Genomic DNA, 14,351 nt, shown 5'->3' on the forward strand with positions numbered 1-14,351 from the left:
CACGGCTGAAACAAAAAAGACAACTTCTTTAGGTGCTTCTGTTTTACACTGAGAAGTAAAGTGGCACAGGATATGAAAAAGCAGCACTTGCTTGTTGCTTCTGAGAGAAGACCAGGATCCTGGTGCATTCTGTTCACAGATACTGTTACTACCCGCTCTAGTATGATTATAGAGAGTTGCAAGAACCCTTCCCTAGGCAAAGGTCAGAAATCAGGTAGATTGTTGCAGGTACTCGAAGACTACTCCAAGTCCACCATCTTTTGCCAAGGTTCAGATCTGTACAGCACAATTATGCCAACCCCCCCCCCCAAAAAAAGCTTAACAAAAGAAAACAAGAGGGGATGTAGATTGGTTTGGACCACAGAGAGGGAGTGCCATGCTCTTTCCTAATTGGTTCCTAGTTTTGACTCTTCTCCTTATCAACATCATCTCCTACAATGAGCATTGATATATGTGCTATATTTCCAGATTCTGATATTTGTGCTCCAGTCAGGGTGTACTGCTCTCTTTGCTACATGGTCTCAAGAGTATAAAGTAATACCACAACTAGATACAAGTTGCTAGAGTATAATGCAGGCTTCCTCAACTTCGGCCCCCAGATGTTTTGACTACAATTCCCATCATCCCTGACCACTGGTCCTGCTGGCTAGGGATCATGGGAGTTGTAGGCCAAAAACATCTGGAGGGCCGAGGTCGAGGAAGCCTGCTCTAATGGATTTATTTCTCAATAAAATTGAAAATGGGGGGAAATCTGATGAATTATTCTTCTGCAACTCAAGATGACTGATCACCGTAGCTAGAGTCAGAAAGGATTCTTTCCCCTGGGCTATATTGGCTAGTGACTAGGTTGCCTTTTTTCACCAGCTCTTAGTGGGTCTTATTCACAGACGTCACAAGGGAGCTTTACATTCACTAAAAACGAGATGTGTGGCAGCTTAAAGAGTAAGAAATGTATTACAGTATCAGCTTTCATGGACCACAATGCACTCCATTTAGTAGGCACGATTTCATTCATTTCCTCTGCTGGCACATTATGGTCTGGATAATGTTAGAAGATCTGCTCTGGGTTCTGCTGTGCAGGGAGGTTTCCTGCATTGCATTATAAGGAAAAGTACGCTTGATGGCATTTTGGTCTCACCCAAAATATGTTTTTTTTTTCCCTTGGAGACATAAGGACAAAGAAAATCATAAGCACATACACACCAAGTTACTTCTTTTTAAGAAGAAGTATATCCCCTGCCCACCTGCCCCGCCAAAATATCAAGCAACAGCCAATACACTGCATAGGAGATATAACATAGCAGTTATTTCATATCACAACATTTTTTGTGTGTGCTAGAGGATCTGATTTTTCAAAACTTTCCAAGGTACTGAGTTTTCTCCAATTTCCCCAACCACAAAACTCCACAAAGGTGGAGGAATTGTACATGTAACTCCACTCTTTATTGCTACACAGAAAGAAAGCCAACATTTCTTTAAAAAAACCCTTTACCTTTGTCAAAGAGGACCATAAGCACAACTTCGATTGCTCTAGTCAAGTATGATGCCTATTTCATGCCCAAGATAAATGTAGTTTATGAGATGGGTTCCGTCTATCAAAGAGCTCATAAACCTGGACAAACTTTTGAGTAATCTGCTCAGTCTTGTATGAACTGGCTGAATAAAATGAATGGATACACACACACACACACACACACACAGCCATATTTAAGTTGGTGTTTTGAATTCCAAACAAATGGCTTTCAATAAGAATGAAGCTAAAAGAAGACCTAATGCTTCACAAAGTTATAGAAATGGAATGGCAAGCTTGGTTGATCTAAATCCAGATCTGACAACTTGGGAATGTGATATCAGTAAGTTTATCAGGTTTATAGAAAAAATATGTACTTCCAGTACTAGAGGACCTTCACCAGAAAGGGGATGTCTCAGTCCCTGCCAAATTTGGTTTGCAAGGAGCAGAGAAGAGAAGAATCTTGCCCATAAGCCAGATCATCTTCCCCAACCCAATCCATGGCATATCAGAATGCAAAACAGACTACATTTATCACAACTTTTGCAAGATTCTATTTTTAGTCCATGCCATTTGGAAACACCAGGGGCAAAGTTAGGCATTATTTAACCTGGATCAAAGACCCAGTTTGGCACCCCCATGCACATTTGTGCATGCGCGCGCACACGCACACACACACCCCACACACACACACACACACACACACACACAGGCTAGAAGCCTCAATGGTACCCCTATGGAAGAAAATAATAATAATAATAATAATAATAATAATAATAATAATAATAATAATAATAATAATAATAATAATTTATTTATACCCCAACCATCTGGCTGAGTTTCCCCAGCCACTCTGGGCAGCTTCACCCAGGGCAAAAAAACTAGCTAGCCCCCCCCCCCAACCGTAGCTATGGCACTGGGAATCACAAGTATTCCTCCAGATATCTAAAGGAAGATGACAGAACTCCTTACGTCACAAGAGGGCCACCTTTGGGCCACATTTGTCCTTTCTCCTGGTGCTATCTGCACCTTGATGCTACCACCACCACTGCAGAAGGAACAGCAGACAACCAGGCAAACTCATCCCTCTTTGTGGGCTCTATGTTGCCTGGAAGTCCATGCTGCCACTACCAGAAAAAAGGAAGAGCTCTCAGATGTGACTACAGAGAAAAATGTCTAGAATGATAGAATGTCCCTCGAATGCAACTCTAGGCACCATATTCCATGGTTTGGCCTCCAAGTGTCCATGTGTACCTGACCACCTCCTGACATATTAGAGTATGAGGAATCAGACTTTTATACTTTGCTACCAAAGAGCAAACAGAGACAGTCTAATTTTACTGAGCAGTTTACATAGGAGCAGGAGGGGGAAGCAGAATCCTGGGGACATCAAGGACAACACAGATAACTGAACTGTGGGAGCAGGGTCAAAGTGACTGGAACTGAAAGAATTGGACAGGCTACTAATGGAAAACATCCAAGCCCTTATTTACCTAGACAAATGCTACAAGTGAGCCAAGCAGAGAGCAATGACAAAGCATAAACTCTTATCCTTTGACTACTGCAAAAGAAATAAGTTTGGCACAATAAAAGGAACTGCTAGTCACTACATGCCAATGCCGTGCCCTTCAGCTGTTGCTGGGGTCCTTGACCATTGTCCATGCTGGATGGACCTTGATGGGGGCTGGAGTCCAATAAAAGCTGAAAGGCAGCATGCTGGGGGGGGGGACTAGTAGTTGGCCTATGAACTGGGAAGTCAACAGACCTCTGTTGTTTTGGACTACCATTTTAAGTATATCAATATCCGTCCCTTCCCTATTACCCATTAAAGCTTTGCTGCTAACTGAATACCATTATTTGCTTTGGCATTCCAGATGGACTCATAGAGTGATACTAAACAATGTTTTGCTGAGAGGAGACCTATTGAAATTAATAAACCTAACCGGGTCATGTTCATTAATTTCAGTGGGTATACTCTGAATAAAACTTAGTTGAATAACACCCATAACCAATAATGCACGAAAATTGCAGAATCCTACTTGTTCTCAACAACTTTCCACTTTTACCATATTATCAACAGATCTCATTGTCTTCAAATAAATAGTGAGGCAGAGAGAGCAGTACAGACTGCAAAGAAAATATTGAGACAGAATGACTGACATATTGCTCTTTTAAAGCTACAGGTCAACATCACTGATAGCTACCGGATATAGCTCGGCAGAATTGCTAATGGAAAGACAAATCAGAGTATCCACTCTAACTCCAGAGAAGAATCTCATTCCAAGCTGGCCTGACCTGAAAGAAACTGCCTCTTCAGATTACAAAGCTAAAAGAAGTTACACACTTTTTTATAACTAGTGTAACTCAGTGCAAAAACAATGACATTGAGAACCAGGAGAGTGAGCTTATATCAAACCTGATGGAGAAAAGACATGGCAGACATGGAAAAATGGTACATGGAAAAATGGAACACCCAAATCATATTGTTGAGGAAACATGAGGTATTTAGTAGAAACAGACATCTTTCTATTCTTGCACCTCCATACCCAACTTTACTACATGGATGGGGAACCTGCAGCCCTATAGATGTCCTTTGGTCTACAACTCCCATCATCCCAGATACTTGATCTTGCTAGCTGAGGCTGATGGGAGCTGGGAGTCCAACAACATCTGAAGAGTCTCAGGTTAGCCACCCATGAGTCACTGAGACTTTGCCAAAGCCATCTTGTAACACTGCTTGTGATGTTACTGCTCAGACCACCACTCACTTCAGTCAGGTTATTTGGAAGCCTTTGAGGTGTATAAGTAAGAGACTGATGACCTAAACAATTAAATGCATTAATGGTGGCGACTGATTAAACTGTTGTCCGCTGAGGTTGTAAATAGTGTAAATAGTGCCATTTTATACCATCCAAGCTCCCAAGACATATGTTATGGCCATCCAAAATGTGATTTTTAAAAATTATTTAGATATTTTTTTAAGGCTGTTCCTGTAGATCTCCTGCTGTAATGCCATGGTGCTAAAACCTTTTTGTTCCACCCCCAATTCCCACCCCCCCCCTTTTTTTAAGAATAGCACCCAGTCGTTGTTATTATCTATTGCATTTATATCCCACCTAACAGAGCCAGAAGTTGCCTGTTTTTGTAAATGTTCTCAAGTAATGTCACACTTCTTTAAAAAAAAAAATCTCTTTTTATAATCAATCCCCCAATCTCCCTCCTCACTCTAATTTTAAAAAATCATTTTCTCAGCCCTGAAAAAATATCACCATATAAAATGAATGCCAATTTGACCTGTAACTGAATCAACTACTAAAGCTTTAATAGATTAATCTAGAGACCGGTTTTCAATTTTTGAATTAAAAAATGTGGTGTTCCATATCAATACAAAAGCTGAAATAGATTATGTAAAATAGTAAAGATTCAGACTTTAGCAAAATAGGAGAATGCATGGAAATATACCATATTTATGTACTTTTACAGGTTGCAAGCTTCAAGTTGCCTTGGTGTAGAATTTGGACTTGTGGAGTACTCTCACAAGGACCTATTTCCACCAACTAAATGATTGTGCTGAGAACTCACACACACTGAGTGTGGTACCACATTTAACCAATCCTTCCTCTCTCCCTTATGAGTTTACTCCTTCTTCTGCCTCTCCCTTGTAACTATTTGGCACTCCCGACCCACCCCCAAGACACACATACAATGCTGGCCCACAACCTTTTGCTATCTGGAGCAGAGCCCAAATAGTCCCTCATTACCACCTCAATGAGAAGCAACACTTTTTAAGGGGTTGGGGCTTTCAGACAGAAATTTCTGCCTATCGCGCTTTCAGTGGGTTATTCTGTCACATGGCAGTGCCAGTTCTATTTGGTGGTTCATTATTTTTGATACCCAGTTTATAGTCATGGGCCACAGAACTTCATTCTTGTCTCTTAATTTGTGAAGGTCCACTTTTTAAAAACCGTAATCTACCATACAACAGGCCCAATGTGGTGTAATAAAGATAATATCTCATATGGACATGGCAGGCCTAGTCTCACTAGCTCAGTCACACCACTCACCCACTGGGTGGCCCTAGATGAAACATTTACCAAGTCTAAGTGCCAGGGGCAGTGAATAGCTGAAATAATTAACATTACAGATACAAGTGATCTGTGCTCCCCACCAAATCTCTGCACATCTCAGCTGACTGCCGCACAAAATAGTGTAATCCTTACCTGTGATTTCAAAATATTGATAAAGAGAAATGACCTACTTAGAATCTGATACACTTCAACAGTATTGTCCAATAATGAGCACAATTCTGGGAAGACATTGCTTAAACGAAAGTATGAGGTTACTGGCATTTAAATCTTGCTTCCTGTGGCCAAGCAGATGGCAAGGTGGTGAGAAGAGAACACAGGGTAAGTGGAATTAAAGATGAAACGTCTGACTCAACATCTGGTATATGTGCTACTCTGTGCATGGCAAAAGTGGGCAGACTTCAGGCCACTTGGATCTACTTTGCTGTTTTTTTTTTAACTAGAACTCCAATATTTACAAGCCAGAGCCAAGTGAAGAAGACATATGATAGGTACAAGGTGCAACTGAATACGTTCTGAGCCCAGGAAGTTGTTTTCAGTATCAAAACTGAATTGAATTTACAATCCTCAACCAATAATTCCACTCCTAGTTACTTTCTTAATGTGAGACGCCTAGTTTAGGTGGGAAAGTTGTATTGTTCATGAACAGCTGTGAGTTAGAAACCCTTGCTGATCTGACCAGAGATCCTAATCTATCTTCTGTCCACCCCGATGTAAGATACAGAGGAACGGAACTTATTGGGTTTTTTGGGGGGGGTGGGGGAGATAAATCTCCTCTGAGCACCCCTTTCTTCTACCATTCTACTTAAACTCTATATGGAAATTCTGACAACTACTTTCCTTTTGGAATCCTGTTGCTCCCTAGTCAGATACAAATGGCAGATGATATGTAAGACTAGAAGCAGAACAAACCACTGTTTGTAAAATTACAACCCAACAGGATAATCTCAAGGGTTTAGGGTACCAGGGATTTGTCTTTACACATCTGCTTATGTAACCAACGAGATGATAAAACAAGCAGCAGGATAACTCATTCCATACTGTTGATCATCTGCCCCAACCACATTTGTAATTTCAATGGGCGACTCCATTTTAAAAAGTGTTTGCACTGCCAGTGAATAAAGAGAGAAACTATTTTTGTGAAATGGAATGCTATATGGAAAATGGAAGGAGGAAATATTGTGACCGTGTTTCAAAGGAAAACATCTAAGCTACAATCACAAAGAAAGGTAAGTATCATAGCACACCTGAAAGCAGATATTAGCCCTGCTACTGGCATTTGCACTATAAATGTCAAATACTTTCCAATTTTAGGAGCCAAGGTTTCCTACAAGAAACTCTGGGAATGCAAATTCCCGGACAGTTCTAAAAATTATCTCCAGATTCCTGAGATGGAAGTCGTGACCAGATTAGGTTTGTAACACTGACATGCTATGTAACAGAGCATACACTGTCTTCAGAATCCAAAAAAGTTGATATTATTTTGCTAGTGTACATTGCAGCAACTCATCTTCTAACAGGGTTGGAGGAACTTACCCCAGTGCAGTACTTGTTCCAATCTCTGGGGTCCACAAGAACACTCTTAACAATGCCATCTTGCGTCAGATTTACACATTGGTAGAATAGAATAGAATAGAATAGAATAGAGGGATGCGGGTGGCGCTGTGGTCTAAACCACAGAGCCTAGGGCTTGCTGATCAGAAGGTCAGCGGTTCGAATCCCCGTGACGGGGTGAGCTCCCGTTGCTCGGTCCCTAGCAGTTCAAAAGCATGTCAAAGTGCAAGTAGATAAATAGGTACCGCTCCGGTGGGAAGGTAAGCGCCGTTTCCGTGCACTGCTGTGGTTTGCCAGAAGCGGCTTTGTCATGCTAGCCACATGACCCAGAAGCTGTCTGAGGACAAACACCGCCTCCCTCGGCCTATAGAGCGAGATGAGCGTGCAACCCCAGAGTCGTCCGTGACTGGACCTAACGTTCAGGGGTACCTTTACCTTTACCTTTAGAATAGAAAGAATGGTATTTTAAGAGGCTACTCCACTCTAGTTATGGAATTTCCTCCCACTATAGCAACAACTGGCCTTCCAGTTGTTGCTGAACTGTAACTCCCATTATTCCAGGCCAATGGCGGTGCTTGCTGGGCTGATGGGAGTTGTAATTCATCAACATCTGGAAGGGCCAAAGTTCCTCACCTCAGTGCTATAGACTCAAAACCCAAACCCCATGAAACAACACTGTAAGGCCTACTCAACTGGGCTGGCCTTAAGAGTGGGGAAATCACTGCACAGTGCTATTTCATTTCATTCTGCTCTATGTGGGGCAGTGGCATCTCTCTTGGGGGGGGTGGTAAAGTGTGTGACACTTACTATAACCATGGTGAATATCAGCACCTATTTTTCTAGGGGGAAAGCACTGATATGGGGGTTGTTGTTTTGGGTGGGAAGGAGGGCTTTCTGCCTTTGAAAAAGTAGCTTTCATTTCTAGGTCACACTCCATTTCTATCCCTGACCATACTCAAAATAAGTATAAAGAGGTTTGGACCCCAAAGGCATCAAGCCTAGCTATGATAAGTTGCATGGAACCATCATGCAATATGAATCATAAGCACATCCTGATTGTGCTGTAAACAGAAGTCCCACAGATCCAGATTGCCTTTCTTAGGATTACTGAGAAGTGAGAGAGAAATAACCATGCAAAAATAAGGAATGGATGAAATGTGAAAGGTTCCATTATTCCAGGACAAACTGAGTCTACTCTCTCCTCCCCAATCCCAATGAATATTAATCTACAATTAAGCCATATGAAATTTTTCATGGCCTAAGAGTCATATTTATTTCCCCACTAGCCAAAGGTAAAAAGTTACCAGCAGCCTATTAAAAAAGGTAAAGGTACCCCTGAACGTTAGGGGTACACCTTTGCGGACGACTCTGGGGTTGCGGCGCTCATCTAGCTCTATAGGCCGAGGGAGCCGGTGTTTGTCCGCAGACAGCTTCCAGGTCATGTGGCCAGCATGACTAAGCTGCTTCTGGCAAAACCAGTGCAGTGCACAGAAACGCCATTTACCTTCCTGCCAGAACAGTACCTTTTTATCTACTTACACTTTGACATGCTTTCGAACTGCTAGGTGGGCAGGAGCAGGGACCAAGCAACGGGAGCTCACCCCGTCGCGGGGATTTTAATTTTTCATTTCAAGGAAAGCGTGAGATTTGGAAAACTAGCTCACCAAGTCTATACGAATTTTCTCTCTCCAAGCCTAGATAATTTTTTTTTAATCCTTGGTTAATAATCAGGTTGAAGAAAGAGGAACCAAGGCCAGATGGCAGGGAGGGAGACCTGCATTAGCCTGTTTACTGTTTACTCTCTAAGTACATCAGCAGTTGATGGCTCTTCTTATTTTTCTGCCAAGTTTAACACCAATTGTCAAGAATGTTGCACAAATCATGCCTTTCCAGCAATTTTTCAATATATCCTATTAGATGCCAGCTTGACAGAGTCATTTTTTTAACACCAATGTATCAGAATGACAGGCAAACATTTTTATATAACTAGCGGCCCAATCCTAATGCTTACTGCAGCAGGACGAAAGCAGAATAGGATGCTGGCTTTCCAGCTGCTGATGCCGCAAACCACAAATATGGAATTTCACTATCCCTAAAACATGGTGATGGAACTAACTTAGACATATACAGACTAGGTTTATTCACGGAGTGTTAGGACTATTAATACATTTTACCATGACCTCTAACTAGAACCTACATGTTCAGAGACAATATGCCTCCAATTACTACATATGGGCAAAATTTGATGGCTATAATTCTCTTTCCTCTTTATAAATTTCCAGAGGCACCTGGCTGGAAGAAACAGGATGTCAGATTAACCTTAAGGTTCTTCCAATTTCACATTGGCACCGGGGCAGAGATGCTGTAGGCACCAATATTTAGGATCATTGATTTAAAACTGTCTCTTGCATGCTTATTAAACCCAAGTGATGATGGACAAGGAATGAAATGGCAGAAAAGTGAAATACAAACACTGAAAGCATTGCACTGCCAGAAAGACACCTCTTCTCCTCTTTAGTTAAAGCAATTATCCTGCAATTCGAGGCCAGCACATATAAACAGCCCCCCTTACCTCCTGGGATAAGAAAGGAATGACCTGGGCACATATGGCATTCAGCCTCTTGACAATTTCTGCCTGTGGATGAGAAAAGGGAAAGTTAGTGAGCAACATGTTGCAAACATACTATTGCGATCACAAATAAAGAGCAAAACACATTTTAAAACAGCCGTTCTGACAGGTAGGCAGCTCAGTCCTCTGGACTGGGTTCAGGTGCTGCACCAAAGCAGCCATAAGCAGGAAAACAGGAACCTCTGGTGGGTTGAGACATATAGCCCTTTTCCCTAACAAAATAGCCTTACTTCAGGAGGACAGCAGCATGTGGTTCTGCATATACTTGACACCAATAAGCAACTCTTAAAACATGGGATGAAAGATAATTGCAGCTTCTATCCTCTCACCTTCACAGCCTAACACTGGTGGGAGTGGATAGGAAGAAGCTTTTTTCCTTCCCATATAATAATAGAACCTTAGGTGATGCTGCAAGACAGGAGAGTCAGGACAGACAAAAGTACTTTTTCATGCGGCACATAAGACGATTAAATTCACAACCACAAGACGCAGTGACGGCTACCAACTTGGACAGCTTTAATCGAGATTAGACAAATTAATGAGCAAGGCTTTCAGCAGCCTCTAGCCATGATGGCTGAATATCCCTTCCAGAATCAAAATAACAGTGGAGGGGGGCTGTTGCACTCATGTCCTGCTTGTGGGTTTTTCACAGTCACCTGACTGATCACGGTGGAACAGAATGCTGGCCTGGATGATTCACCAGACCTCTCCTTGTGCTTTCTGCTGGACCTCACTGCCAACCCAAGCATGGGGATGTACTGGTTTAGCTAACTCTGTGCAATTCCAGCATCTGGATTGTACCGGATGGTCCAACAGGGCGTGTTAGGTATGGAGGATCTTGCATCACTCAAGTGCATGTTTTAGACCTTGGAACTCTACAATTACCCAGTTGAATTCACCCTTCCGAAAGGAAATCAAATGTAAGGAACAACAGTGGCAGACCCAGTTCAGCAATTAGGAAGCAAATAATGGTCAACAATAACCACTTGCTGCTCTGAGAGCTCCTCATAATAGCAAGCGCTTTGAGCTTCAACGCAGAACAGAGAACTGAATTTCCATTGGCGAATCGGACTTTCTTGAAAGATTTCAGGAGCCTTTTGTAGCACAATAAGCAGATAGATAGATAGATAGATAGATAGATAGATAGATAGATAGATATACACACACCTCTGAGATCGGCACACACTTTTCCCTTCTTAAATAAGATTCCTCACAAGTGAAAAGCAAAACTCTTATCTTTCAACTGCATATGGGATCAAGTGTACGTTTTTCTTTTTCTTTTTTTAAAAAAGTAAAGTTTCACACTGAAGTGAGCACCTTATTTACAAACAGCTACTAGACGATTAAAAGTTTTTATTTGATTGATCAACTAGCATCAGAACAATCCATTAAAAACAAAACGTTTGCACACCCCACAGTTAACATCTCCATATTTAAAAACACCCCCTTACATGCGCACAGCTCCAGTTAAAAATGAAGGAAGGCAGGAATTGGTATCTGAATGCCCCAGGAAGACTTTAATAAAAGTGTTGTTCCTGGGGGGGGGGGCACCTGGGCGCCACTTCAGGGCACAAGATGCACTGGGCCGGACATGATGTGTGGATGCTTGCTTTTTGATAAACTTTAGCCTCAACCACAGGGTGAACATTAGCCCCACCACACCCTGGACCACCCTGCTTGCATAAACAACAACAAGGTTGCTAAAGCCCCAAATCCTGGGCTACTCCACACAACCTCCGTGACACTTGACATTCCTGCATATATGTCCTTTCACACAGGACTAAAACTTCGACACAATTACACACACACACACACAGAGAGAGAGAGAGAGAGAGAGAGAGAGATTGTGTTTGTAGTTGTGTGCAAAAGACCTGAACCCTGCGTATGGTAGTGGCCACACACAAGCAACTGTCCATGGCAAGAAACCAAAATGCACAGGAATTTTAAGCAGTTAACATCAGCTCAGGGGTCATGTGAATTGGCAGCCCTTGGGGATCTGTAAATAGTGTGGATTTGAGCAAGGGCTTGTTCCCGCAGACTTCCAACTTCACCATTAATAAAAGCAGACCCATGAACCTTCGTCCACATAGCAGCATCCCTAACTGAACAGTATTCACACTCCTAGCTCGGCAGCCCATCCAAGGATGGAGCAGTCATCCTCTTGACTTCAGTTGCCCAAACCATCTGAAGACAGAAAACCTTTGGTCCTACTAACATATTGTCCTGAAATAAGAGTCCCTTCAGCTTGCTTTTGGTTCAGAGGCAGCTGTGTTAGTCTATTGTAGTTTAAAGAATAATATGTTGTTACATGAGCTTTTCCAGGCACTTCACCAGATTACAACACCTTCTAATGACAGACATTGGTGTCTACAAAGGCTCATCCCATAGCACAGGTGTGGGGAACCTTTGGGCCTCCAGATGTTGCTGAACTACAACTCCCCTCATTCCTAGCCATTGGCCAATGAGGCTGATGAGAGTCAGTAACGTCTGGAGGGCCAATGACACCTGCCACAGCAAATGACTCGCACCTGGATACAAAGAAGTTCCAACAGAACTTTTCTACCCTCTACTCCTTGATGCTGCCCTCAAAAAAGCCACTCCTGAGGGTCAAAGGGACCCTCCAGAATGAAATGGGATGTGCCAAAGAGAGATGCAGTAGGAAGGGAAGGTGGGGTATTTTGGGGGGGGGAAGCATTGTTCATGTGCTGGTCCCAAGGGTAATCCAAGAAGTGAGGTCCAGGTCCGGTCCAGGGTCCAACGAGTCAGCGAGGAGTCAGTCCGGCAAAGCCAAGGCAGGATACAGGGCAGGAAACCAGGCAAGGTCAGGAACAGGATCACAGGCAGAATCTGGCAAACAGCAATGTTGCTCCCGCAACCTGGGGCAGGGTCCGACAGCCTTTTATCTCTGACAAGGTAATGGCCGGTCCCGATCCCCCGACGACTCACCACCCCGTTTCACTCCTCCTGAGAGTACTCAGGTCTCTCCTCCTCTCAGACCTGAGTCTCTGCAGCTCAGGAGATGCTGGTGGGTTACTCAGCCTGTCCTGACCCAGCCGGTAGTGGCGCAGCTGTCAGTGATGACCCAGCTGACGGCAACGAGGTATTCCCCGCATCTGGAGCCAGAACAGGCTCAGGCCCCCCGACTTGGCCCAGCTGGTGCTTGTTGCAGGGGAACCTGTGGAGGCTGGGGCTCTTCAGGATCAGGCCCCAGACTTGGTTCAGACAATGTCTGGGGCAGAGGATCCGGTGCAGACTGAGACTCCTCTGGTTCTGAGTCCGAGCCCGACTCCCAGGCCATCACAGTTCATAAGTGGGAACATTGTCCACTCATGAAAGGGTGGGTTGAAATTCAATCCTTCAGAGGTACTGAGCAACTGGGACATGGCTTCAACACCCCCCACCCGGACTTTTTTAAAACGAGGACTGGTTATTCAAGACTAAGAGTTTTCTTAACCAGGAGAATCAATACTGCTGCATATCTCTTAACTCATAGCTGTCAACTTTTCCCTTTTCTTGCGAGGAATCCTATTCGGAATAAGGGAATTTCCCTTTAAAAAAGGGAAAAGTTGACAGCTATACTCTAACTCCATGAATACAGTGGTACCTCGAGTTACGAACGCTTCAGGTTACAAACTCCGCTAACCCGGAAGAGTTACCTCGAGTTGAGAACTTTGCCCCAGGATGAGAACAGAAACTGTGTGCCGGCAGCACAGCGGCAGCAAGAGGCCACATTAGCGAAAGCACGCCTCTAGTTAAGAACAGTTTCAGGTTGAGAGCGGACTTCTGGAACAAATTAAGTTTGTAACTAGAGGAACCACTGTAAATACCTTAAAGGGGGGACATGGTGAAGGGTACTGGACACCCTCCTCTCCCATTGAGTTCTTGCTTTTGTTACTGTACTTTGGAAGCACCAACAGGTTTTTGCTGAGCAGAAAGTGTCACCTAAACGCCGCATTTTATACTGGCAGATCTGTGAACAAAATGTTTTAGCTAGTTAACACAGAATAAAAACAGAGCAGCTCAACATGAAACTGAGCACTTCCTGTTCTCAAAATATGATGCAATAGCTCGCATGGGTGCACATCTACTCTACTTGCTTTAATAGAGGGAAGGAAGGCAGACCACCTCTAAAGGGAGATTTTAAAATTGCATTCTACTTTGGGTCAGTTTGTCATTATATTCAGTGACAAAATGCTCTTTCATGCAAAGTCATTACCCGAAGGACAGATACACTCATACTTGTCTAATTTAGGTTTCCTTCTTTCATCAGCAACCCTTTCGACCTTCTCACTGTGCAATCTTTTAAAAGGCAAATATTTCAAAAACCTGTCTAACACAGAAAAAAAATACAGAGCTACCAAGAAGAAGCCGTTGTTCCTGAAAGATCCTTACTAAGGAAACCCCAGCTACGTTGCTGAAAACCAGGAAATGCAAAGTTGTTTTTTTTCATTACGAAACTGCAGGATCAGAGTATTTTTCCCTTTAGACCAGTGTTGACTACTCTGAATAGCAGCAACTCTCCAGGGTCTCAAGACAAAGATTCTTTCATATTACTTGCAATCTGAACCTTTTA

At 43.1% G+C, this 14,351-nt stretch overlaps 1 protein-coding gene across 9 annotated transcripts in view; it reads right to left on the minus strand.

The window, feature by feature from the left end:
• TLE4 (TLE family member 4, transcriptional corepressor) overlaps window positions 1-14,351 on the minus strand; it is a 138,574-nt gene that overhangs the window by 83,542 nt on the left and 40,681 nt on the right. For 6 of the 9 annotated variants that reach the window (XR_004427603.1, XR_004427602.1, XR_004427598.1 and 3 more), the window contains one exon: window positions 9,722-9,784. The exons of the other annotated variants lie outside the window; for them this stretch is intronic. Coding sequence is in view for 1 of the 6 variants with exons in the window: in XM_033164826.1 (XP_033020717.1) it covers window positions 9,722-9,784 (63 nt within the window). In the remaining 5 variants the exon portion in view is untranslated. The remainder of the gene's footprint in view (window positions 1-9,721; window positions 9,785-14,351) is intronic. 9 annotated transcript variants of the gene reach the window in all.

The sequence above is a fragment of the Lacerta agilis genome, chromosome 11 (assembly GCF_009819535.1).
Source record: "Lacerta agilis isolate rLacAgi1 chromosome 11, rLacAgi1.pri, whole genome shotgun sequence".
Lineage (NCBI taxonomy): Eukaryota > Metazoa > Chordata > Lepidosauria > Squamata > Lacertidae > Lacerta > Lacerta agilis.